Source organism: Microtus pennsylvanicus, chromosome 1 (genome assembly GCF_037038515.1).
Source record: "Microtus pennsylvanicus isolate mMicPen1 chromosome 1, mMicPen1.hap1, whole genome shotgun sequence".
NCBI classification, from domain to species: domain Eukaryota; kingdom Metazoa; phylum Chordata; class Mammalia; order Rodentia; family Cricetidae; genus Microtus; species Microtus pennsylvanicus.
In genome coordinates this window covers 152,964,487-152,990,410 of record NC_134579.1, presented here as the reverse complement: position 1 = coordinate 152,990,410, position 25,924 = coordinate 152,964,487, and the positions used below count along the sequence as shown (strand labels likewise).

The 25,924-nt window shown below is 49.1% G+C and overlaps 3 protein-coding genes across 5 annotated transcripts in view; 1 reads left to right on the top strand and 2 right to left on the bottom strand.

The window, feature by feature from the left end:
* Positions 1-92: 92 nt before the first annotated feature.
* Tmc4 (transmembrane channel like 4) lies at positions 93-12,118 on the bottom strand. The gene is made up of 15 exons (XM_075959168.1): positions 11,973-12,118; positions 10,921-11,122; positions 9,342-9,487; positions 8,817-9,049; positions 8,580-8,701; positions 5,971-6,118; positions 5,283-5,450; positions 4,897-5,060; positions 4,093-4,219; positions 3,775-3,872; positions 1,644-1,827; positions 1,234-1,364; positions 987-1,142; positions 444-522; positions 93-342 (listed from the first exon to the last, which is right to left on the bottom strand). The coding sequence occupies exons 1-15, from the start codon at positions 12,040-12,042 to the stop codon at positions 274-276; spliced, it is 2,097 nt and encodes a 698-aa protein (XP_075815283.1). The 5' UTR covers positions 12,043-12,118; the 3' UTR covers positions 93-273.
* Positions 12,119-12,339: 221 nt separating this feature from the next.
* Mboat7 (membrane bound acylglycerophosphatidylinositol O-acyltransferase MBOAT7) overlaps positions 12,340-25,924 on the bottom strand; it is a 17,512-nt gene continuing 3,927 nt past the window's right edge. For all 3 annotated transcript variants that reach the window (XM_075942494.1, XM_075942485.1, XM_075942476.1), the window contains exons 5-8: positions 22,759-22,918; positions 20,201-20,561; positions 18,287-18,463; positions 12,340-13,358 (exon numbers count right to left, since the gene is read on the bottom strand). In XM_075942494.1, coding sequence (XP_075798609.1) covers positions 12,968-13,358; positions 18,287-18,463; positions 20,201-20,561; positions 22,759-22,918 — 1,089 coding nt within the window. In that variant the 3' untranslated portion in view covers positions 12,340-12,967. The remainder of the gene's footprint in view (positions 13,359-18,286; positions 18,464-20,200; positions 20,562-22,758; positions 22,919-25,924) is intronic.
* The window catches only part of Rps9 (ribosomal protein S9), a 27,431-nt gene continuing 16,350 nt past the window's right edge, over positions 14,844-25,924 (top strand). Inside the window, exon 1 of the mRNA XM_075942558.1 lies at positions 14,844-14,849. The gene's annotated coding sequence lies outside the window, so the exon portion shown is untranslated. The remainder of the gene's footprint in view (positions 14,850-25,924) is intronic.

Below are 25,924 nucleotides of genomic sequence, written 5' to 3'. Positions count from 1 at the left end.
TTGGTGATGCCCCGCCTGTCTATCCCGTCACGCAGACACAAACCAGCCTTTGACCAGGCCCCTCCCCAAACTCTGTCCAAGGCTTCAGGACCGGGTTTCAAAATGTATAGCGACCTCGGCTATTGTTTATTAATACGGTTCAACTGAGTGTGGTACTTGGTGGCGGAGGCCGTAGGTCTCGATTCTAGAGATGAGAGGGTACTATAGGAAGTCACTGAGGTGTACAATCGGTCTGAAGGGCTGAAGGTGGGATGACATTTCCTGCCAGACTGGTCAGAGAGTCCCATTCGCTGAGCTTAGAGCCACGGCTCGCTGGGCTAGGAAGACTTTATTCTTCGCTTCCTGAGGGCAAAGGGGGATGGAAGTGAGACACACCTTCTCTTCACCCAGTCCTTCTTCCCATGTTCTCAGGGAGCCCTTCCTAGGGAACCACCCTGGCTCACCGTCTCGATCTGGCGTTTGAGCTCAGAAATGAGGCGTCCGTAAGAGTTAGCCAGGGCTACTGTATACGCCATCAGGATGCTTAGGAAAACAACAGGAATGGAAGAGTTAGCCAGGGCTACTGTATACGCCATCAGGATGCTTAGGAAAACGGGAATGGAAGTCACTCCAGGAAAACAAAAACTATATATCTAATTTATCTTCATCATATGGCTCCTTAGAAACCTGGATCAGGACCCTCAAAACCCTCTTGAGACTCCATTCTCTTCGGCCTCAGACCTAGGAGTCCATACCTCTGCCCTCCTCCTTCTGATCAGGAGTCTAGGCTGCAGAGACCTCCTTTAGACCCAGGGTTCCAAACCCAGACTTCTTTTCTGAGGACCAGGAGTCCAGACCCCATCCCTCCTGCTCCAGATCTAGGTAGGTCCCAGTTCCCTTCCATTCCACATAGGTATCCAGGTGCAGGCCTCCTCTCTAATACTTAGGTGCCCAGCCCCCAAATCACACATATCCAAACTCTGACCCTAAAGTCTGGCACCACTCACCAAGAGAGGATCAGAAGGGGTACAGCAAAAGCCTGGGTCCCCAGAAAGTAGAGAAAGTTCTGGGAAGTCTGAGGGAGGCTTTCAATGGACTCGGGGATCTGGACCCAAATAGACGACTTCCCTTGGAATGGGCCACACAGTTTAGAAGGAGGGATCCTGCAGGCAGAGACACACTGAGCTCAATCAAATAGGGCCAGAGTGAGGACCCTGTGATGAACGCAATGGAAAAGGCGCCTCTCAGACTTACAAGAAGATACTGTAAAGCACCGGGACAGCAGAGATTGCCAGACCCACAAGGAGCACCAGGGGGAAAAAGAAATTTGCTGTGGAGGCTCGGAAGGTGCGTGAGGCCGGTGAGTAGATGGAGAAGAGCGCCATCTGAGGGAAGAGGTGAGAAATGGAGATCTGAGACCCAAGTCCTGTGGTTTCCTCGTTTCCCATCTTGGAGTTTTGGCCTCCTTTGAGGCAGGACCCAGATGTCTGAGCCACCTCAGACATCTCAGATTCCTTTCTCTAGGCTCAGGACTCTGACTTCCAGCACACTTCTCCCTCCCTTGGGGTTCAGTCATCAAAGGCCGTGACATCCGCCTTTCCCTAACCCAGGAGTATAGCCCCAACACCTGTCGGCTCAGACCCCCGGATTGTCCTCAGCCTCACCTTCTTCAGACAGAAGAGTATCAGGAACTTGGCGGTGTTGATCAAAGGTAGTAAAGGGCAGAAAAAGCTTCCCACCCAGACCACGGTCTGAGCGTAGATGAGCCCCAACACCTCGTCGGGCACCTGGAACTCCAGAGTCCCCATCATACGACCCAATGCCCCAGGACAGAGGCCGCAGAATATCCTGAAAGGCAAGGTAGGGCAGTCATAAACCTGGATGTTTTTGGGGTCTTCCCAACCTTATCACCCAGCCCATTATTTTGTAATGGTTTTTTTGAGACAGGGTTTCATTGTAGTTTTGGAGCCTGTCCTGGAACTAACTCTTGTTGACCAGGCTGGCCTCAAACTCACAGAGATCCGCCTGCCTCTGCCTCCTGAGTGCTGGGATTAAATGTAAAGGACTTTTAAGATCTGTGATCTACGTTCCAGAACCTGGTTTCAAAGTCACCTGATCTAAAATACTAAGAGTAGGAGTGGGGTCAGAGAGAAATAGCTGAGAAAAGAGCGGGTGGGGATTTAGGTGAGGAAAAGGAAAGGATGCTGGACGTGGTGACTTAGACCGGTAATCAGAGCCCTAGGGAGACTGGATCGCCACCAGTTCCAGGACAGCCTAAGCTACAGACAGAGTCTGGGAAAAATAAAAAAGGGGATGAGAGAGACAGTTCAGTGGTTAAGGGCCTATACTGAGCAGATGTGGTGGCACATGCCTTTACTCCCAGCACATTCAACGCAGAGGCAGGTGTGGAAAGTCCTTCTGTATAGTTAATGAATAAAGAAGCTGCTTTCGGCCAATGGCTTGAAGATAGATAGATAGATAGATAGATAGATAGATAGATAGATAGATAGGGAGAGAGAAGGAGGAGTCAGTGAGTAGCCATTTAGCCACCAGAGGAAAAAGACACGAGCCACCAGCTGGAACCTTGCCAGTAGGCCATGAGCCTCGTGGTAAAATATAGAATAATAGAAATGGGTTAATTTAAGATGTAAGAGCTAGTAAAAAATATGCATAAGCTAATAGGCCAAGCAGGGGTGTAATTAATATAGTTTCTGAGTGATTATTTTGGGCAGTCTTCGATGCCAGATCTCTGTGAGTTCAAGGCTAAGCTAGTCTGGTCTACACAGAGAGCTGTAGGACAGCCAGGACTGTGTAGAGACCATGTCTCTACATACAAAAAGGGGGATGAGGGGCAGACTCCTCTTTAAGAGGATCAGAGTTTAATTCCTACCCCCTGTATCAAGTGGCTTACAACCACTTGTAACTCCAGTTTCAAGGGATGACACTTTGTTCTTGTTTCCATGGGCACCTGTGCGCACTCTATCACCTGGGCTGGAGAGATGGTTCAGCGGTTAAGAGCACTTCCAAGATGCTGAGTTCAAGTCCCAGCAACCACATGGTGGCTCACAACCATCTGTAATGAGACCTGGTGCCCTCTTGAGGAAGAGACCTGGTCAAATTGTCCTCATCAACTTAGACCATGAAACCCAATAAGGACAAGTTCAATAGAACCACCAAATATGAGCTGCCCATGCATGCTTCAGCATCGCCAGGGCATAATGTTTTTCAATTTTACTCCACCCCCCACATAATTAGAACCAGTAAATCATATATATATATATATATATATATATATATATATATATATATATTGTATGTGTGTGTTAGAAGAGACGGCTCAGCAGTTAAAAGCATTTACTGGACAATTATGAGAACCAGAGTTAAGATCCCAGAACTCACTTAATAAGCCAGACATCCTGGCATGCTTGTAACTGAGAGGGCCAGAGGTAGGAAAATTGCTGGGGCCTGCTGGCTTATTGCCTAGCTAAGAAAATGTGAATCCCAGGCTCAGAGAGAGAGAGAGAGAGCACGCCTCAAAGGAACAGGCAAAGAATGATAGAGGAAGACTCATCTGACTATCCCCCCTACACACAAGCACACAGCATATGCTCACACAAACACGTATGCACACCAATAAATAAATGAGATAAAATAATAATAAAGAGGGCTAGAATATCTAGCTCAGTGACAAACTACCTTGTTTGTGTAAAGACCCCAGTAAAAAGAAAATTGGTAGGACAGAAAGTGAGAAGTCTTCGACAGGGGCAGAGCCCCAAGGAGGGGCAGGACACTTACTTCCTAGGAAACTGGACCAACAGCATGACCAACAAGCCCACCAGCAGATCGAAGACCACAAGTTTGTACATCTCCTGGCCCAGCCGTGTCTCCCAGCACTGAAGAAGTAAGAAATCAATAGACCAGACCTTCCAACATGGAGGTTCAAGCATGCGATGCTCCAAATTGCTAGCAAGCATCAGAAGCCCCACTCATAAAGTGCATGGGTGAGGGCTTCTGTGTTTATAAGCAGCCATGCTATATTCTCTTCCCAAACCAACGATCCCTGTCCTACCTGTAAGCACAAGAATGCCCCACATGCCCCCACAGCGTTCTCACCGGAAGTTCTTCGTAATTGTAGCCACAGGCCTTGCATCTTTCTGCCTCCTTGTTTCCCCCACATGTGATCTGATTCCACAGAGAAACCAGGAGGAATAGCAGGGAGAGCAGACGCAAAATCACAGTCCTGTAAGATGAAGGTGGAGAAAGGGACTCACACCGCTGCCGTGCAGACCACGCTGTCCCCTCCTTCTTGATGCTCTCCCATGATCCCCTCCCATCCTCTCCCTGCTGCCTTCCACAGAGGAAGGAACTGCATTTCAGTGTCTGGATTTGAGTCTTGAAGACCCTGGGTCTCACATGCAGGGGACTTCCTGTCATACACTTTTCATATGTGTGCTTCTATACATTTGTGTGGACACGACAAGGATGCTAGTGCCTGCAGAGGCCAGAAGGAGTCTCATCCCCCGGACCTGGATATTCAAGCAGTTGTGAGCTCCCTGATGTGGTTGTCAGTGAACCAAGTCCCAGTCCTCTCCAAGAGCCATCTCTAGAGCTACTTTGTCTTCACACACACACACACACACACACACACACACACACACACACACACACACGTGCATGCCATAGTGAGTGTGTGGAAATCAGAGGATAACTTTGTGCATTCGGCTCTCTCCTTCTGCCTTTGCATTCTTTCTGGGGATGAACTCAGGTCGCCAGACTTGCACAGCAAGCACCTTTATCCTCGGAGCTATCTCACAGGCCCAGACTTCTCTGTCTTATTTGTGGAACCAGAGACCCTCTCTCTGCCTGTCCCTTTCTCCCTTCTCCCAGAGCTCCCATCCCATCCCATGAGTCCAGAACCGAATCAGGATCCAGGCGATTTGGCGGCTGCGAGTGTAGCCCTCTAGTGAGGTAATGAACTTGAACACAATTGGCAGCACGAAGTTGAACACGGAGATGGAAATGGATGGAAGATAATCCACCAGAAGCTTGAGGAGGGGATTTTCTTGAACCACTGGTGTCTCCTGAGAGGGAGTGTGGAACAAAGAAAGAAGGAAGCTGAAAGTCCGCCCTTAGCCTCTTTTTACCTCAAAGGACCAGAAAATCCCAGACCTCCCTTTCCCAACCCTCCTAAGATCGCAGGAATTCTAGACCTCAGTTCTCTCTCACAGTGCTTCACCCTTGGAAATGTGATTTCTAGGACCCACGAACCCTCCTCCTCCAAGACCCTTCAAGACCCTCTGCACCTGCAGCGTCACGGTGTACTGTGTAGCCAAGGAGATGCCATAGAAGGCCGCCCCGAGGAGCGCGAGGATCAGCAGGTTGAGCAGAGCCCTCACCGACCACACCTTGACTCTCTGGCCCAGCGTCTGTTCCGAAGCACGGCGCCTAACCATGGCTTCCTCCAGCTCCACCTGAGGCCAAGCAGAACGACTGCTGCCAGGGATAGTTCCCTCCAGGCCTAGTTCTTCAGATGGAACTGATACAGCCCTCTCCTTGCTCCATACCCTCCAGTGATGTCCATGGGACCACTTAGCTCTTGGGCCACTGACCCTCCCCAGCCCGGACTTGCATCCAAGGTCCACCATTCTTAGCCTAACCTAAGATCCCCAAACCTCGCCCCTTTAAGGCTCTGCCTTCTGTCCAAAGCCCACCCCGTGCAACCTAGAATCCCAGGATCCACTCCCCTGAGACTCCAAGCCACTTTGGTTTTTAAGCCACGTCCCTATTTCACTTTGGACCAGTAGTATTTGGCTGCGCATCTTCCCTAAACGAGTCCATTCCCTCAGTACCCCTCCTCCTCCATGCCACGAATTCCTAGTGTGGCTTCCTCTTAGTTCTGTCTCTCCCTGTTTCTCAGCAAAGCACTGCTCCTATCGCAACCGGGGCATATCCAGTTCATAACCAGTTGTAGCCCCGCCTCCCCGAGCGCACCTGCAGTTCGTACAAAATGATGCGCTGGCGCAGCCGCACGTGCACTTCCCCGTGGAGGCCAAAATTCCAAGCTGAGAACACCCGGTGACTATAGCTGGTCAGAACATCTGTCTCGGCCAACAGAGTCTCCTTCAACCCGGACACCGAACTGAGAGAAGAGACCACGAGAACGGGGCGTTTAAGAGTGTCGGTGGGGGCAACCTACTTATGGGACACAACTCAAAGACCTGTGATCAGGTGCCATCTGCTGCAGTCAGAGAGATACGCAAAGTCTTTGGGATCAAAGGCTAACAGAGTGATCTGATCTGGGAAACAGAAACCCTAAAGCGACAGAAAGACCTAGGAGAGACTCCAGTGGAAAGAGGGAGAGACTTGAGAATAAGACAGAGAAGAGAGAACAACAACAAAAACAGACATTCTAGAGAAGAGGCAAGATGGCCTGGTGGCATGTACTTCTAATCCCAGCACAAAGGAAGCAGAGGCAGGAGATTTCTGCATGTTCAAGGGCCAGCCTGGCTACATAGTGAGTTCCAGATCAGCCAGATATGGGTATGCAGGGTAACAAGGTAACTGTCTCAACCTGCCCATTAAGACAAGTGGGGGGAGGGGAAAAGACTAGAGAGACTGAATAAGAAAAAGGGATGAGGGCTGGAGAGATGGCTCAAAGGTTAAGAGCACTGAACTGTTCTTGCAGGAGTCATGAGTTCATATTCCCAGCAACAACATGGTGGCTCACAACCATCTGTAATGAGATATGGTGTCCTTATCTGGCTTGCAAGCGAACATGAAGGCAGAACAGTGTATACAAAATAAATAAAATAAATGGAAACTTTAAAAAGAGAAGAAAGAATGAGAACAAAAAGAAGATAAAAATAGAACTGGCCGGGCTGGAGGGATGGCTCAGTGGTTAAGAGCATTGCCTGCTCTTCCAAAGGTCCTGAGTTCAATTCCCAGCAACCACATGGTGGCTCACAACCATCTTTAAAGAGGTCTAGTGCCCTCTTCTGGCCTGCAGACATGCACACAGACAGAATATTGTATACACAATAAATAAATAAATATTTAAAAAAAAAATAGAACTGGCCAAAGAAACTATTTCTACCTTCACTAGTCCCTCTTTCCTCCTCTGAACAACTGGGTAGTGTTCCCACACGGTCCCTGCATCTTCAGAGATTCCATTCTTTGTACTTAAACCTGTGGAGCATTCTTTTTATGCAAATCAGAAGGGATTCCTATATTTAAAGAAAACTATCACAGAGATTCTCCCACCTTCCAAACCAACCAGGAAGCTGTGTGTGTGTGTCCGTGTGTGTGTGGTATATGCATGAATGTATAGGTGCACTGAGGATTGTGTGTATGTGTTTAGTGTACGCGTGAGTGTATGGGTGCACTTGGGAATATGTGTGTGCATGTGGCACATGCATGAAAACATGGGTGCACTTGTGCATGTGTGTGTGCTTGTATGCCAGAGGTGTATTCCAGGTGACTATCACTCTGCCTTTTAGTTTTTCAGATGGAGTCTCTCACTGAACCTGGAACTCACTGTTGAGGATAGACTGGCTGGCCAGTTAGCCCCTGGGATCCTGTTTCTGCTGCCATCCCCCACCCCCAGTGCTGGGGGCTACAGATGTGTGTTGCTGACAGCTCTTCTGTGGGTTTTGGGAATCCTAACCCAGGTCTTTGGGCTTCTGCTGCAAGCACTTTATCCACCAAGCTATTTCCTCAGCCTTTGTATGTTGTTTTATTTCGTTTGCTTGTTTCAAGGCAAGGTTTCTCTGTGTATCTTTGGCTGTCTATGAACTCATGCTGTAGACCAGGCTGGTCTCGAACTCACAGAGATCCGCCTGCCTCTGCCTCCCAAGTGCTGGGATTAAAGGCGTGCACCACCATCACCAGTGTGTGTGGTGGTCAGAAGGCAACCTGTGGAGGAGTTGGCTTCCTCTCTGTCCTAGGCAGGTCCTGAGAAAGGAAGTCAGGTTCTCAGAAAGTGTTCCTACCCACGGCAAAATCTTGTCAACTTAGTGTTCTATTTCTTGATATTGTTGGGGATTTTGTGATGGAGCCTGGAGCTCAAGGTAACTTTCCTGCCTTATCTTCCCAAACACTGGGATTATTATAATTATGAATCTTCAAAACAGGCTTTCATATGCTTATTTAATGCCTCACCTTAGGGTATACCACTAAGTAAGCAGTTCCCAATTGTGCTCTCTTCTGTCTGTCTGTCTGTCTTTTTCTAAAGAGACAGGATCTCTCTGTGTAGCCCTACATGTCCTAGAACTCAATCTGTAGACCACACTGGCCTCAGAGGTCCATCTTCCTCTGCCTCCCTAGTGCTGGAACTAAAGGAGTGGGACAACATACTCAGCCAGACAGGACATTTCTGTGTAGCTCAGAGTGCCCTTCAACTTACTCTGTAGCCCAGACTGACCTTGAACTCAAAATAATCATCCTACCTCAGCCTTCAAGTGACGAGACTGCTAGCTTGGGCCTCCACACCTGGCTTTAAAATAGATTTCAGTGCTGAAGAAACGGCTCCTGGGGGTGGGCGGGGCTTCTATACCACCTCCAGTTTCCCTTCCTATCAGAGTCAGGATGTGGGTGTCACTAACCGGTGCAGGATGCACAGCAAGTAGATGAGCCCGATGACAAAGACGGAGCACAGGTAGGTGATGGCCAGCTTCGATCGGGGCGGGTAGAACCCATAGAACAGAGGAGACCATTCTAGGTAACCCTGGGAAGGGAGAAAGAGAGCAAGGGTCATTATGGGGCTAGGCGGAGGCAGGGGTCAGGGAGCTGGGTGATCTAGACCATAGGCCATTGAGGAAACCAGAGACCATGGCACCTACCGCTCCAGAGAGCAAGTTGAAGAGCTGAGTGGAGAAGGTGACCAGGCCCTGAGCTTGGGGGGTATAGGAACCACAGAGTGAGGAGATGTTAGGGCTAGGGGGACCTGGAGGAGTCCCTTCCAACCAGGTGGGGATCAGCTTCATGCAGACTTCAATCACAGATGCCACCAGGTTGAGAAAGAGCAGGAAGCGCAGCAGGGAGAAGTAGGACTCAGTGCCTGCTCCAAACTGGCCTGCAGGGGGCAGCAGAGAGGCCTCAAGTCCCTCACCAGTACAGTTCAGACTGGGTCCAGGCCCCAGCCCTGTTTCTCAGACCCAGCTCTCCTCCCTCAGACTCAGTAGTCTAGAACAAAGCCCTGCCTCCCCCTCAGACCCTGGAACCCATGCACCAGCTCCCTCCCTCAGACTCAAGGGGTGCAGGCCATAGCCCTCTTCTCTAAGGCCTAGGAGTCTGCCCCCCCAGACTCCAGCCTTCCTTTCCTCAGACCCCAGGCTCCAACCCTCTTTCTTTAAAGCTGACCACACCCCCAATCTTCTTCAGCGTCCATGCCCAGGGCTGTATAGTTTGAAAGCCTTCTTTCATCTTTTCCTTGGTCTTGGAAAGCTGTCGGGTCCAATGGGCAGCTTTAGATTCAGAGCCAGAGGCCACCTGCTCTCTAGCCTGCCTCTTCCTGGAAGGAAAGAAGAGTCAGAGTCAGAAGGTGAAGGGCTTGGAAACTACAAACTGGGAACCGCCCAAAGATAGAAACAACTTGACCCAGTAAGGGTGGAGATGTGGTATACTGTATCCATAGTGGAATACTCTTTAGCAATTAAAGAAACAAATCTACTTTATGTACAGTAAGCCGGGCACAAAATAACAACAGAGCCATGTATGGTGGCACACACTCGTAATCCCACCAGTGGTTGGGTGGAGGCAGGGGGATTCAGAGTCCAAGGACAAGCTGGTCAGATTAGTGACATGCTTTTGAAAGAAAATAAAGAAGTCAGGTGTGGTGCACCATCCCTGCTTGTAGCCCCCTCAATTGGGAGAAAGACTAGTGCAAATTCAAGGAGAGCTTGGGATAAAAAGTGATTTCAGGCCAGTCTGGGTTAGTTAGAGAGTGAGACCCCATCTCAACAAAACAAAACAAAATGGCTGCTGTGATGGCTCAGCAAGTAAAGGCAATTTTGACCAACTCAAAACTTGTGTCTGATCCCTGAGCCCCACATGGTAGAGCAAAAGAATTGGCTGCTGCCTGCTGTCCTTTGAGCACCACAGAAAGCCATATCGGGCATGCTATCAGGCACACACACCAAAATGTAAAAGAGAAAGAACAGCCAGGCAGTGGTGGTGCATGCCTTTAAGCCCCCCAGCACATGGAAGGCGGAGGCAAACCATCTCTGTGAGTTCAAGGCCAGCCTGGTGAAGAGAGTGAGTTCCAGAACAGCCAAGGCTGTTACACAGAGAAACCCTGTTTAAAAAATCCAAAGGGAAAAGGAGAGAGAGAGAGAGAGAGAGAGAGAGAGAGAGAGAGAGAGAGAGAGAGAGAGAGAGAAGCTAACAAGAAGGAAAGAAGGAGGGGGGTTGGGAGAATGAAGGAACAAAATGAAAAATTAAGTCTTCCTGATTCTCAGCCTGCAGTGGTGCCACATGTCTTTAATCCCAGCACTCAGGAGCCAGAGGCAGGTGGATCTCTGTGAGGCCAGCCTGGTCTACAGAGTAAATTCCAGGACAGCCAAGGCTACACAGAGAAACCCTGTCTTGAAAAACAACAACAAAAGTCTTCCTGATTCTCTAACACAAAGTTCAGACCAAGCCCAGGCAAACCTTACCCTGGCTAGTGGCAAAGCAATAAGGAAAATAACCTATTGCCGGGTGGTGGTGGTGCATGTCATTAATCCCAGCACTCAGGAGGCAGAGGCAGGCAGATCTCTGTGAGTTTGAGGACAGCCTGGTCTACAGAGTGAGGTCCAGGACAGCTAGGGCAATTATACAGAGAAAACGGTCTCAAAAAACAAAACGAAAAAAGAAAAGGAAAGAAAGAAAGAAAATAAACTATTGAAATCAAAAAGAGTTCCTTGACAGAAAGAGCTGTCAGGGTGTCAGAGAAGAGGGGTTCACCTGTGTTCCCGCCTTGCCTGCATAGGCCAGGGAAGTTCCCGGGAAGGGTGAGATTCCATTTGGGCAGTTTCTGAAAAGGCCTGAGGACTCCTTCCTCCATCCTCATCCTCATCCAGTGTCCCCCAAGGGAGCACACCAGGGCCACGGTACCGAAGAGTAGCAGCACTTGGGAGGTTATTCAGCACAGAGGCCAGTGATGGGCCTGGCCATGAAAACAGAAGGATTGGAAGACAGCGAAGACTAGGCTATAGTCCTTTCCCCTCAGACCCAGAATCCAGGCCCCAGCCAAGGATCCTCCGACTCAGGAGTATAGGTCTCAGCCCACCTCCCTCAGACTTAGTCCTCTTCCAGGAGTCCAGGCCCAGCCCTCCTCCCTCAGACCAGGAGTCCAGGCCCAGTCCTCCTCCTTTGGACCCAGGAGTTCAGGTCCTAGCCCCCCTCCCTCGGACCCAGGAGCTCTTCTCCCTCAGATTGAGGAATCCAGGCCCAAGTCTCCTCCCTCACATACATGGGTCCAGGCCTTAGCCCTCAGCCCTAGTCCTCTTCCCTCAGGCAGAGGAGCTCAGGTCTCAGGTCCACTTCCCGCAGGAGTCTAGACTCAAGTTTCTCCTCCCCCAGGGCTATAGATCCCATCATTTCTCCCTCATCAGGGATTCAAGGCCCTAGTTCTTATCCCTCTGACCCAGAGATCCAGGTCCTGGCCTTCCTCATACTGTTTCAAAACCCCAGGCTCATACATCCATACTTCTAGACACTCTTCCTAAGGTTTTCAGGTGTGAACCCCCAGATCCCTACTACCCTAAGTATGCATCTGATCTTCAACTTCCTGTTCCCTTACTGAAACTTGGAACCCCTGGGCCTTCCCGTGCCTGATACTAGTGACCCAACCCCTCTCCTCCAACACTGTAACTAGGTTTGTGCACGGTTCTTCTCCGGGGGTTCTGAGTTTCTGTCTCAGGAAACCCAGGAAATGAAATCCCCTTGTGCTCAGGTTCAGGAACCCAGCTTCTTTCCTTGATGTTCTGACGTGACTTCCCAGGACTCTCTCCTACCTGTTCTTGCCCTCGCGGAGCTAGACCAATCCCTGGACTGGCCCCAGGCTTCCCTGGGAAGTTCTTCCATGTTTGTGGACGTATTTTGCACCTGTTGTTTCCGTGTCTCCAGGTCCCTAGGGTGGGGACCGCCCTAGGTAAGGGAGGGGCATGAGGCAGGGATGTACCTGGCCACTAGGTGGCCTGAGGTAACTATGCTACACTTCCTATAAAGCCAGATCTCAGCTTTAAAAGGTCTGCTGGGAATTGAAGTCCTTACTGGCTGAGCCTGCAGAACTTGATGACAGCGGTCAGTATGCCACACTGACAAGCTGGGCTAAGTGTACCTTGGTGGTTTGTCGCCCACAGACACACTCACAAGCAGATGCACATGTAACGTTTTATTGGGAAGGATTTATACATTCTGACCGGTCACAGGCCAAGGATGACACTGGGTAGCAGGTTGTGTGGGGGCCTAGAAATGGCTCAGACAGAAGCTACTGTAAGAGCGTGTTCCCCTGGGGCTGCTTACTTCCACCTCGGTTTCTCCTCCAGGATGTGTAAGGTCATGATCTCTGAAATACTGGATTGATGATAAAAGCCAGGACTGTTCCTCCCCTTTTACAGAACCTGGTCCTGAAGCTCCTGCCCTAATACTGGGGACCCACAGGGACTTTGTCCAAGACGCCACATGACCACTGGTCTGTGCCCTTGCGTTTTGGGAAGTGTGGCATTTTGAATACCTGAAGACTGCTGCAGAGACAGGGACAAGAGTGGACAGTAATACCCTGATGTCAGCAGAGGGAGGTTTGGAAAAGTCAGGATGCGGCGAGCATCTGGGAGAAGGGTACCCCTAGCTTTGTTTAAATCAGAGGCAGAGGATTTGTTAGGAAGGAGGAATCCTCTCCAGGCTCCTAGCCAAACAAGGGATTCTTGCTGGGTAAAGGAGAATACAGCCCGGTTCACAGAATTCCCAAGCAAAGACTGCGCTGGCTGGCAGGCCAGAGCAACACATCTCACTCTTCCCGGAGCTTTTCCCTGGCTTGGCCGGTGGTGGCCTGAGATGCTGTCTTCCTCTTGCTGGGGCTGCCCCCACCCAAAGCTAGACCCAGCCCCAGGCAGGCCAGGGCTAGAAAGTGGATCCAGTAGTAGATGGAGGCCCAGTACCGGAGCGTGTCACCCATGGTGAGGAGCACGAAGCCCATGCACATGTAGTCATAGGCACGCATCTTCAGGAACCAGTGCACCCAGTCCCAGGCCTGCTGGCCCCTGGGGCTCAGATGTCTCCGCAAGGCTGACTCCAAATAGCCCTCTGCGGCCAGGCACAGCGGGATGGTCATGAAGCTCAGGTAGTAGCCAGGGTGGAGGCCATGCCAGTAAGCGCTCAGCAGCATGGTCCAGGCGCTCCTGAAGAAAGAGATTGAATCAGGATACAGAAGTCCAGGCTTCAGTACAGTACCCACTGTCTCATGTCCTCCTCCCTCAGACCGAGTTCAGGCCTACTCACACTTCCTGTATCCTCAAAGTCAAGGTGCCATTGTGGTTTTTATTTGTCACTGGGAATTGAACCCAGGGCCTTGCAGACACCAGACAATAATGTACTACTGAGCTGCATCATCAGCATTCTGAGACAGTGTTTCTCTGTGTATCCCTGGCGCCCTGGAACTCACTCTGTGGACCAAGCTGGCCTTGAACTCAAGAGATCTCAAGTTAAACAGAGTCAGACTTGGTTAATATTGGAAAGAACTTATGTCTATAAGTTCTTAGGATCCTCTCATCTGCATCAGAAACCCTGTAGGTAGAATCTGTGTAGGAGGAGCTGGAGAGTTGGCTTAGCGGATAAGAGTACTTCTTGCTCTTGCAAAACATTCAGGTTCTGTTCCTGGCATCCACACGGTAGCTCACAAGTTCGCAGCTCCAGTCTCAGGGGACCCAGTGCCCTTTCTCAGCTTCCCAGGCAGCAGACAAGCATGTAGCGCACATACATACACCCATGCAAAACGGTCATAAAATCGTAAAATAAACCGTAAAAGATAAAAAACCTCCAGGGATGGTCTGCTCCTCCTTGGTGGATCCTAAAGTTTTGATTCTCTCATTTTTGTCTCACTATACAGCCTTGAACTCTAGGAGGTCTGCTTGCCTGTCTTCCAGGTGCTGAGATTAGATGTGCACCACCATGCCTGGCTGGTTCACTCTCTTACGAAGAGATTTAATTCTTTTTTTTTTTTGTTTTTTTTGTTTTTTTGAGATAGGGTTTCTCCATGTAGCTTTTGGTACCTGTCCTGGGACTTGCTCTGTAGAACAGGCTGGCCTCGAACTCACAAAGATCGGCCTGCTCTGCCTCCTGAGTGCTGGGATTAAAGTTGTGTGCCACCACCCGACTTCTCTATTTTTTAAAATTTATTTTTATTTATGTGTCTGGTGTTTTGTGCCTGCGTGAATGACTGTGTACCACGTGCATGCCTGCCTGATCCCCTTTTAGTCCAGAAGAGAGCTCCCCTGGAACTGACGTTACAGAAGGCTGGGCTGTCGTGTGGGTAATAGGAAAATAAATTCAGATTCTCTGCAAGAGTAAGTATCTTTACAAACCTTACTTCCCTAAATTTTCAGTCCATAAATTCAGGCTCTGACCATCTGTAAAGGACACAGAGGGCTGGAGAAAAGGCTCAGTGGTTAAGGGCACTGGCTGTTCTTCCAGAGGACCCTGGTTCAAGCACCCACAGGACACTTCTCAACCATTATTAATGAGATCTGATGCCCTCTTCTGGCCTGCTGGCAGAACACTGCGTACATAATAAATAAATTAAAAAAAAAAAAAAAAGAACACAGAATGCATTTTCTACTTCATTCTCCAACTGAGCAGAACCCAGCAGTTCTGGCAGCAGCATGAGCTCCTGGGTTCTTTTCCTGTTAGGGACTTGTCCCTGACAAGTTCTGCAGTGACAGAATAATGCTGACTGTACTACATTGAGAAGCAGGGGGTACCAGATGTGACTCTCATGTCTCCACTCATGGATGCCAAAGGAAATCTCTCAGCCTTGGCAAAAATGTCTCCTCAAGTGGGGTGTAGTTTAGTGGTTGTCCTTTTTTTCCCCCTTTAATAATTTTGTCAATTTGACACAAGCTAGAGTCATCTGAGAAGACGGAATCTCAATTGAGAAAAATAACCTCATCAAATCAGCCTCTGCAAGTCTAGGGAACATTTTCTTTATTGATGATTGATGTGGAAGAGCCTACCTTACTATGAATAGGTGGTCTTGTGGGTGGGAACTGAGCAAGCCATAGGAGCAAGCCAGTAAGCAGCACCCCTCCACAGTCATTGCTTCAGTTCCAGCTTCCAGGTTCCTGCCTTGACTTCCCTCCGTGATGGACAACTATAAGCTGAAGTAAACCATTTCTTCCCCAAGCTGGTCATGGTGTATTATCATAGCAATAGAGACCCTAGCTAAGACAGCGGTGGAGAACTTGCCTGGTGTGCCTGATGCCCTGGAAACAAAAAAGTCTTCAGACATTGCCATATGTCCCAAGGGTGTAGCAATTACCCCTAATTGAGAATAAGTAATCAAAATACTGCGGTGCCCTGGGCTTTGACCTAATCCCCAGAGTTTTAACAGCATCACCTATAAGCCGGGCGGTGGTGGCGCACGCCTTTAATCCCAGCACTCGGGAGGCAGAGGCAGGCGGATCTCTGTGAGTTTGAGGTCAGCCTGGTCTACAAGAGCTAGTGCCAGGACAGGCTCCAAAGCTACAGAGAAACTCTGTCTCGAAAAACAAAAACAAACAAACAAAAACAGCATCACCTATAACTGGTAGCGCTCAAACATCCTGTAGCCTAGGCTTACCTCAAACTCCTGATCCTTCTGCTTCCACCTTCCCAATGCTGTTATTACACACGCACAGCACCACTGCACACACTGCCAGGTGGCCTGCATTCCCAGCACACACCCCTGTAACGTTTACTTATGTGCAGACGCTCTTGTGTGCCATGAAGCAGTTGTGGTGTTCAGAGGACAACTTGGCTGTAGCCAGTCCTCTCCTTCCACCATGTGGGTCTAGGAGAAGAAATTGATGGCCAGGCGTGGAGGGAAGAACGTGACCAGTGAGCCACCTCACCAGCCCTTTTTAGCTTTGTTTTGAGACAGTGTGTCACTTTGTTATCTAGGCTGATTTGGAATTCCCAATCCTCCTGCCTTCACCCCTCTCCACACCCAGTACAATGAGTACTTCCTCTTGGCCTCAGTGCCTACTTCTAACACCTTTTCGTTAAGTGCCAGCGTCACATTACGATCTACCTACCTCTCCAGTGACACCCGACAGTCTTTAAGTCAATGAGATGAGACTCAAATCTTCTTCCTCACCCACGTCCCAACAGTTTCCTCTCTTTTCTGGTTTTTTTTTTTTTTTTTTTTTTTTTTTTGGTTTTTCGAGACAGGGTTTCTCTATGGTTTTGGAGCCTGTCCTGGAACTAGCTCTTGTAGACCAGGCTGGTCTCGAACTCACAGAGATCCACCTGCCTCTGCCTCCCGAGTGCTGGGATTAAAGGCGTGCGCCACCACCGCCCGGCTTCCTCTCTTTTCTGGAAAGACTTTCCGGCGGTGCTGTGGGTCACCAACAGCCCCACTGCCTGGGAAGCAGGGCTCATTTTTGCTCTGCTGCTGCTGAGCACTCTAAGCCCCAACTCTTCCTCCCACAGCCAGTGTCAGCCAGGCCTGCTGAGGAACTGCTCTCCATCACCCCCACCTAGATACCCAGAAGCTCACATTCACCTTTGTTCCACCTCTGCCGCCCACACCTCCTATGCATTCTCCCTACAAGGCCAGAGCAGACTGTTTCTTAATTTCTTTGTGATGCTAGAGATGGAATCCAGGGCCTTGTACATATCAGACACAGAGTATATCTTTTTTTTGTTCCTTTGAAGATGTGATTTCATTAAGATGCCCAGGACATCAAACTTCCTGCCTAAGCCTCCAGAGTGCTGAGATTATAATAAGTGTGTGCTATCATATCTGACTCAGTGAATCTTTTTTTTTTAAGATTTATTTATTTATTATGTATACAGTGTTCTGTCTGCATGTATGCCTATAGACCAGAAGAGGGCACCAGATCTCACTGTAGATGGTTGTGAGCCACCATGTGATTGCTGGGAATTGAACTCGGGTCCTCTGGAAGAGCAGACAGTGCTCTTAACCTCTGAGCCATCTCTCCAGTCCTCATGAATATTTTTTTTAAAAAAGATTTTAATTGTGTATGTGTATGTGCATGTGTGTGTTGGGGGGGTTATACATTTGAGGGTAGTGCCAGGAGGCCAAAACAGAGCATTTGATCTTCAGGAGTTACTAGTGGCAATAAACCAGATATGGGTGTTGGGAAGTGAACTAGGGTCTTCTCTAAAAGTAATAAGCAATCTTAATCACTGAAGTCACCTCTCCAGCTCCTTAGAGTGGATCTTTAAGCCACGGCTCCCATGATGCCTGGGGAAATCTAGCTCATATGCTGCCTTCATTAACTACTTATCATGGGATGGTATCTCTGTCCACTGACCACATCTGACAGTTTGGAAAGGCTAGGTGTTTGCACTGTAAAGAAACAAACAAAAAACAGGAAGAGAGAAAACAACTTAAAAGTTAGGCTGAGGACTTGTCTGCAGCTCCCACTGCTCAGGCCACTGAATAAGTTGAAGCCACTGCTGAGCGGCCAAGAGCTGTTCTGCAGACAATTGAGCAAAATGGGAAGGTGAATGGAAAAGAAACAGTTAAAAAAAAAAAAGGTTGGCCAGGTATGGGGCCATAAACCTGTAATCCCAACACTGAGGGAGCAGAGGCAGGAGGATAGCTGAAGTTTGAGACCAGTCTGGTTTATATAACAAGTCCAGAACAACCATGGCTATAGAGTAAGACCTTATCTCAAGAACAAAACAAGAGTCCAAGCAACAAGTCAGGCGTGATAGTGCACATCTACACCATGAAGACAGAGACAGGAAGATCTGGATCCTAGGTCATGATTGGCTACCAATCTAGATTAAGGTCAGTCTGGCCTACTTGAGGCTCTGCCTAAGAACAAACAAGGACTATCAAAATAGCCTGGTGGGTAAAAAGCCCTATAGCCTGATGACCTGAGTTCAATCTCTGGGACCCAAGAATGACTATATTGTTGAATGGTGTTGACCTTAGGCCCAGAGGAGTTACCTTAGCAGGCCCAAGAAACTACAACTCCCATGAGCCTCAGGACTTGGGGCTTAGCTAGAGAAGCCCCACCCCCGCCCCCACATACTACCATAGGATCTACTGGGAGATGAAGTAGTGCACTATCTCTGATACCAGGTGGGGCTCCCTCACCTCAGAACGTAGGAGCGGACAGGTGCGCTCTTGTAGATGTACTGTGCCAGCCACCACTGCACCGTCATGTTCCAGTACCGCATGCCATCCCGCACCCGCACGCAGAAGTCTGTGCCATAGCAGTCGATGTTACGGATGGTCTCATAGTCATACTCCAGGGAAGCTGCATTCTCCGGACTGGGGAGTGGAGGATGAGGATGGGGACAGACATGCAGCTCAGCCAGGCCCCTCCTGACACCTGCTTCTGTCCCAGCCCAATGCTAAAGAAAGGGTTCTGGACAGGCGACGGCTCCCTCTCTCTCTGGCTATGACTTTCGAGAGTAACCGTAGGAGTCAGGTGGGTGGGCCACAATTCACTAATAGTGGGGTGCTCTTCGTAACTAGTTGGAGCCTAATAAGTCACAGAAAGCCTTGAAAGGCTATGGTTGCTAAGCTATCAAGTCCACTGGCAACCAAGCTCAGCATGTTGGGAACAGTTTCCAAGTGTGGTCCCTTCTGAACTCTGGGGCAGAGCAGCTGCCAGGGAAGTATCCACTCTAAAAAGGTGGTTCATGGTTGCTAGGGAGATATTCTAGGCCTCCTGACTCTCAATGTTCTCTGTTGCTAGGGAAAAGGCATTCCTTAGCAACAAGGCCCAGGCTATTCAGAAAATTATTTCAGAACAGGCCTTTTTCCTGGTCCCTGTGATTGTTCGAGAAGTGTCACCTCCAGAAATATCAGAGGTTTTCGGGTCTCTGACACCAACACTTTCAGCTACAGAGAAAGATGCTGGACCTATGTGAACCTCCAGTGGCTTCTAGCCACGGGAGGGAAGGCATCCTTTGCCAGTGGGACTTGTAGACTTAAAACAGCATTTAATCTCTGCCTGACTTCTCTGAAGAACATCCTCTCTCTAGCAGTGGGAGGTCTACTCAGTTACCAGGGCAGTGGTAGTAAATCACATCCTGGGGTGTGACTGTCCAACAGCATGGCAGTTTACAACAACCGGGGTGGCACACCTCTAGTAAGGGGTGGGCTATAATTTACAGAGAGGCTGCTACCCCATTCCCCAGCTGGAAGGATGACAATGGATTCTAGAAACAGAGATTCAGTTCACTACTGGTTGCTAGGGATACTATTTTCCTATCAACAAGAAGGGATGCTTCCTATGTGATAAGAACTCTGTAGTTACTAGTTTTGTGGCTCACCCATCAATGACGGTGCTGGGGTTGGGTAGCCTTACTAATAAAGGGTTAAGCTTCAGCAATGGGGAGAAGATGACCTGTGGTTGCTGAGAGCGGTACTCTCCTCAGCTGGAGGAGAGCAGCCAAGATGTTACTTCCTTAGAAATAGGGCAACTGGGAGGTGCTCTGTGAGAACATATCACGGTGAGCTGCTGGCTCTCAGCAAGACAGGCAGTTCAAGGGAAAGAATTCACAGCCACAAACAACAGCAAGGCTATCGGCAAGAAGGAAGGAACCATGGTTGCTAGAGATATAGCTTCCTCAGCAGAGGGGCAATTCAATTGCTAAGGAACTGTTTCCCTAGGAACAGAAGGTGGACCCACTACTACCAAACGATAGTATCTTCAGCAACCAGGAAGGACTTTGTTTTGGGGGTGACACTTCCATGGCAACACAGGGTAGGCATGTGGTTGCTATGATACCATTTCTCTTTCCCTAGCAATAGAGGGCAATTAGCCATACTGAGGGGTGACAAGTGCTAGCAACAAGGGGCAATCTGTAGGTACCAGGAACACATAGTTTCCCTGGTGCCCAGGGAAGGCAGGTGATAGTCACCAGGGGGGTAATAGGCTGTCAACCACAGCTGGTAGCCCTATACCCTGCTCCCTGCTCTCCTCCCTACTAGGGGCAGAGCCAACCCTTGGTGGTGGGGCCTGCTGGGTCTTGGGAAGCCTCCCTCCCGCCGCCTGACCTGCTGGGGGTTGGGCATTGGAGGGTGGGGCCACCCCCGGCCCGGGCTTTGGCAGCCACGGGGTAGGCCCCGAAGCCCGCGGCAATGCAACCGCACTCGGCCGCAATCCAGGCCACGTAGAAGCGCATGCGGAAGGCGAAGAAGACCGGGATCATGTAGAAGAGGCGGGTGGGCAGCGGGCGGGCGTAGAAGGCATCCTCACGCACAGCTTCCAGTGGGAAGAGATGGGAGGACAGCAGGAAGAGCAGGCCAAAGAGCGGGGCTGGCCAGGCACGGCGCAGCAGGGGCCTCAGGCTGGGCACGGCTTCCGGGAAGGGCTGTTCCAGCCAATCCAGGTAGGTGCGGTAGCGGAAGAATGGGCCTGTGGAAGGTGGCAAGGAGCAGGTGGTTGGATGGTGTGTATCTGTGCCTACTGGGGAAGTGGGGGGTGAAAGGAGCAGAATGGAAGAGAAAGGAAACGGGAGAGAGGAGGAAGAGGAGGAGTTGAGGAGGTTTGTGAACAGAGGGAGAAGCTCAAAACTACAAAGGGGAGAGACCTAGAGAGTTGAGGAATAAGGCCTACGGGGAGAGGACCAAGTACTCTAGGGATGTGGGGAAAGAGGACAGAAAACCAGACCAGAAAACCACTGTAGATTTCCCCGACAGGGAAGAGCTGGTTCCTGACAACTTTTCCTAAGCTCCCACTGGATGCTGAGCTGGCTTGGGTGGTGGAGTGGGGACAAGCAGAAGGATAGCTGAGGTTCCTGAGGTACAAAGGGATTTGGACCAGGGAGCATCAATGGAGACTGAACGAAGGGATGGATGCTGAAGCCCTTGTATGTTCACCATAAACCATGACTGTGATTCCATTTATATGAAACATCTTTACAGACAGAAGCCCATGGTTTGCAGGAATGGAAGCGGCTTGGTGTTGATGACTAAAGGTTAGGTGGCTCCTTTTCAGAGATGAGGCTGTTCTGCAGACAAATGTGCACTGGTGATGATTTCACAACTCTATGGATATATAAAAGCCAGTGAGCTGGGGCACTTTAAATGGATGCATGCATAAATAACAGCTCCATGAGGCTGTACAAAAAAAAAGAAAAGCGGGGCTGGGAAATATAGGTTAGTGGTAGAACATTCACTTAACAAGCAGGCTCTAGGTTCAATCTCCAGCACTGCAGACAACAAAAACAAACAAGGAATCTGGCAGGCATGGGGGTGCATGCCTGTAATTCCAGATCCTGGGAAGCTGAGCCAGGTCCAGAGTTAATAGACCAGCCTGGACTATATAGGGAGACCCTGTGTCAAATGAAACGAAGGGGTTGGAGAGAACTCAGTAGAGTATTGGTTCCCAAGTTCGGTTCCCAGCCTACACGTTAGAAGGTTTATAACTATAACTTCAGTCAGTTCCAGGGGACCCAACTCCCTCTCCTGGCCTCCACACAACAGGCACACATACACATATATTTTTAAAACTAAATCAAATCAGACAAAGCAAGATGGTTTAGTGGGTAGAGACATACACAGAAGTGATCATGGGAGTTCTATCCCTTATCTTACAAGATGGCAGGTAAGAACCAATGTCAGAGCATTGTCTTCTGACCACCACATGCACACCAAGGCATGCATGAGCAAATGCACACAACATGCATAACACACACACACACACTGAAGAAACAATCCGCCAGGCAGTGGTGGCACAAGCCTTTAGTCCCGGCACTTGGTAGGCCAATCTCTGTGAATCTGAGACCAGCCTATCTACAGAGTGAGTTTCAGGACAGTCAGGGCTATTACATAGAGAAACTCTCTCTCAAAAACAAACAAACTCTCCAAAACCAAACCAATCAAGGAATTCAAAAACAAAGGAACAAAGCCAAAATCTATGAAGTGTGTCTGGAGATACAGATCAGTTGGTAGAGTTTACCTGCCTAGCATGCACAGGGCCCTAGGTTCAGCCCCTAGCACCAAATGAACCCAACGTAATGACTTCCTCATTCAGTTCAGGCGGCACAATGCCTATAATGCCACCTACCCAGGAAGCTGAGGTAGGACAATCAGGTTCAAGGCCTACCTAGGAAACACACAGATACCTTATCTAAAGATAAAAATTTAGCTTGGGAGGCAGGGGTAGACAGCTCTCTGTGAGTTTGAGGCTACCCTGCTACATAGAGCATTTAGAATAGTCTTGACTACAAAGTGAGATCCTATCTAAAGCAAAACCAAACCAAACTAAAAGGCTGGGGATATAACTCAGTCCTTGAGCATATATAAGGCCCTCGGTTCAGTCTTTAATACTGTGGCCCCAGCCTCCTACCCCCTCACCCCCGGAAGACTCTGAGCTGCAAACCCCTGGCTTACACAGGCCTATCTCCTTTAGATCTCCTATTGGCCCCTAATAGGTGAAAAGGAAGCAGTCCTCCAAGGTTAGTTCCCACAGCAGACAGATGTGTTGAGGACAGGATAGCAGCCGACAGAGTACAGGTAGCCTGGGACAGAGCAGGGGACATTAAACAGGAACAGAACTCTGGGTGGAATGAGGCATAGGATGACCCAGCAGTGCTGAACAGGCCACTTACCTGTCATAATTCCCACATAGCAGTAGCTATAGCTGAGTGTTTCCATCAAAGAGGGGACCTCGGGTAGGAGGCCCAGAGTAGGTTCCTTGTGGAAGCCAGAAGCTATTTCCTTTTTCTGAGCCAGATGGAGGTCCTGAACTTCACTGGCCAGACTCACCAACTGTGGGAAGAGGAAGGCATGAGACCAGTGCCCCAGGCCATTTTACGCACATTTCATTTCAGTCTATACCCAGGACTGAGATTCCACCTATGGATGGCACTACATACCCAGAGTGGTGGAAGGAGCCTTTAGTTGGTGGCCATCCCCAGGCTCGGTCCTAGACCTTCGTTTTCTACCTGTTCTCCTTTCCGCTTTCATCCAATCCCACAGTTTGCCTGCCTACCTGCCTTCCTTCCTGCACCAAGGCTCTGACACGGGGCCTTGCATATGCAACACTAGTGCTCTAACATTGAGCCACATCCCCTCTTCCTCTTTTACACTTTGAAACATGGTCATGAGAAGTTGTCTAGGTTGACCTTGAACTTGTGATCCTCCAAACTTGCCTCCTGGAGAACTGAGATTATATACCTGCATTACTAGGCCAAGCTCATTCCTTTATTTTTTATTTATTTATTTATTTATTTATTTATTTTTTGGTTTTTCGAGACAGGGTTTCTCTGCAGCTTTGGAGCCTGTCCTGGAACTAGCTCTGTAGACCAGGCTGGTCTCGAACTCACAGAGATCCGCCTGCCTCTGCCTCCCGAGTGCTGGGATTAAAGGCGTGCGCCACCACCGCCCGGCTTTCCTTTCTTATTTACTTATTGTTATGTGCACTAGTATTTTATCATGGGTGTTTGCTTGGTCCCCTGGAACTGTAGTTACACACAGTTGTGAGCTGCTATGTGGTTGCTGGGAATTGAACCCAGGTCCTCTAGAACAACAGTCAGTGCTCTTAACTGCTGAGGTATTTCTCCCACCCCAAGCTTGTTTGTTCCTTTCTGACTCTACTGGGTAGGGGTCAGGATGAGGATATAGATAAAATATTTTACCTATTTTATCAAGAGGCAAAACTTAAAGGCCACATCAGTGTCCTCCTGCTTTCTGCTAGGCTCAGTGGACAGAGTCCCAGCAGAGAGAGGGAGGAAAGAGAATGAAGCAGGGCTTCCCCTACAAGATGGTTTCAAGGGGTAGGAAAGGGGCTCTAAAAAACACTTTTCTGTTGGGCGGTGGTGAGGTGAATCTCTTTTGTGTTCAAGGCCAGCCTGGTCTACAAGAGCTAGTTCCAGGATAGCTAGGACAGAGAAACCCTGTCTCGAAAAACAAAACAAAACAAAACAAAACAACAACAGCAAAAAAACCACTTTCCCCTTCTAGGCCCACAACATATAATTCTTTCTCTGACCTAGCTACAGGCCCAAGGTTTTTTTTTTGTTTTTTTTTTTTTTCATTTTTGACAACTCTGTCTCCTCTTCACCAAGCCACTGCAAAAAAACAAAACAAAACAAAAATTCAAAACCCTAAAATTATCCTCAAAGCAACGTCTCCCAAGGTGACTCTGACTCACCTGCCTACAGCCCACAGTCTCTCAGGCCACTTCCATAGTCATCTAGACTTGTTTTTCCCCCAGACAGAGTCTTACATAACAGAACTGTTCTCAAACTCACTACACAGCTAAAGATGATCTTGAACTCCTCCTGCGGCTTCACCTGAGTGCTGGGATTATGGGTGGGTAGCCCCCCACTAGCTTTTTGCTTTTTTGTCTGTAATATGTATTTTTATTTTTGTGTGTCTGTGTGTATGGCCTGTGTGTGCAGATGCGTCGTTATCTCCTGCAACTGGTGTTACTGATGTTTGAGAGCCCATCTGTCTGGGTGCCAGGATCTGAACTTAGGTCCTCTGGAAGAACAGTACTCTGAACTATGGAGCCCTCTCTCCTGACTGCCTTTTTTTTTTTTTTTTTGGTTTTTGTTTGAAGGGATGGGTGTTTTTATTTTTGGAGACAGGGTCTCTCTAAATAACCTTGGCTATCCTGGAATTCTCTATGTACACCAAGCTGACTCACAGAGGTCCACCTGTCTCTGCTTCCAGAGTCCTGGGATTAAAGGCATGCCATGCCCAGTTTAGAGGCTTTTAAAAAAAATGCTGAGATTACATCAATGAACCATTTGCTCAACTCTGATAAAGAAGTTTATCTATCTCATCTCATTGCATTATATTTTAGTTCTTTCAGCACCCACAAATTTAATAATTTGAAGAGGCAAATTTGCCGTATCCTGTCTTCTGGCCAGCAAACCAAAAACAAATTAGTAAAACGAAAAATTTTCTTCTCAAGGGATCTCAGCCCCCTATAGAAGGAAATCCATTCAACAGCATGTTATTCAGAAAGTGGACGCGGCAAACATAGTCTGTGGCACCCCAGCCCGTTCACACCTACATGTGCAGGTCCATACACACCCCGAAAGGGTCTCCTTCCAACTCACAGCTGACCAATCCCTGCCTACTGTTGAGTTTTCCATAAGAACAAAGGATTCTGGAGAAACCAGTTCTCAGACTGGCAGGACTGTCCAGGCCTATGTTGCTGGAGCCCAGAACATAACAAGAGCTCACCAACGTTGTCTGTGCTAGGGACTGAGGGCTGGCCTCTTTTTGCCCTCTTGGGAGGAGATTAAGGATACAACCCAGGACTAAGAATGTAGTTCAGTTGGTCATGGGCTTGCCTAGTGCGCTCGAGGCCCTTGGTTTGATTCCCTAGTACCATGTAAGCCAGGCACAGTGGTGTACACCTACAATCCTGGCACTTAAGAGGTGGAGGCAGGAGGAACAAAAATTCAAAGTCATGGGGTGGTGGCAGTGCACACCTTTAATCTCAGCACCCAGGGAGGCAGAGGCAGGTGAATCTCTGTGAGTTTGAGGCCAGTCTGGTCTACATAGCGAGTTCCCAGGACAGGAAGGATTACACAGTGAAACCCTGTCTCATAAAACCAAGAAAAAAAAGTCCAAAGTCATCTTCTCTTTGAGGACAACACAGGGTGCTACAGAGACTCTCAGGAAGAAAGTAACAAAATGAGGTCTGTAGTCCCAGCTGTGCCCTGGGCTAGCTACCTTCTCTCCACAGTGCTACTTCCTCCTTGGAGGATGGTCTGCAATAGATTCAAGAAGAGCATGTTGGCAAAGCATGCTGGGCAG

Excerpts from the sequence above, each read along its gene's own strand:
- Tmc4 (XM_075959168.1), bottom strand. The coding sequence starts at position 12,042 with ATGGAAGAACTTCCCAGGGAAGCCTGGGGCCAGTCCAGGGATTGGTCT. Across the intron at positions 5,061-5,282 it reads AGTACACCGTGACGCTGCAG|GAGACACCAGTGGTTCAAGA; the intron begins GTGCAGAGGGTC and ends ACTCCCTCTCAG. Across the intron at positions 1,365-1,643 it reads TACTCTTCTGTCTGAAGAAG|ATGGCGCTCTTCTCCATCTA; the intron begins GTGAGGCTGAGG and ends CTCTTCCCTCAG.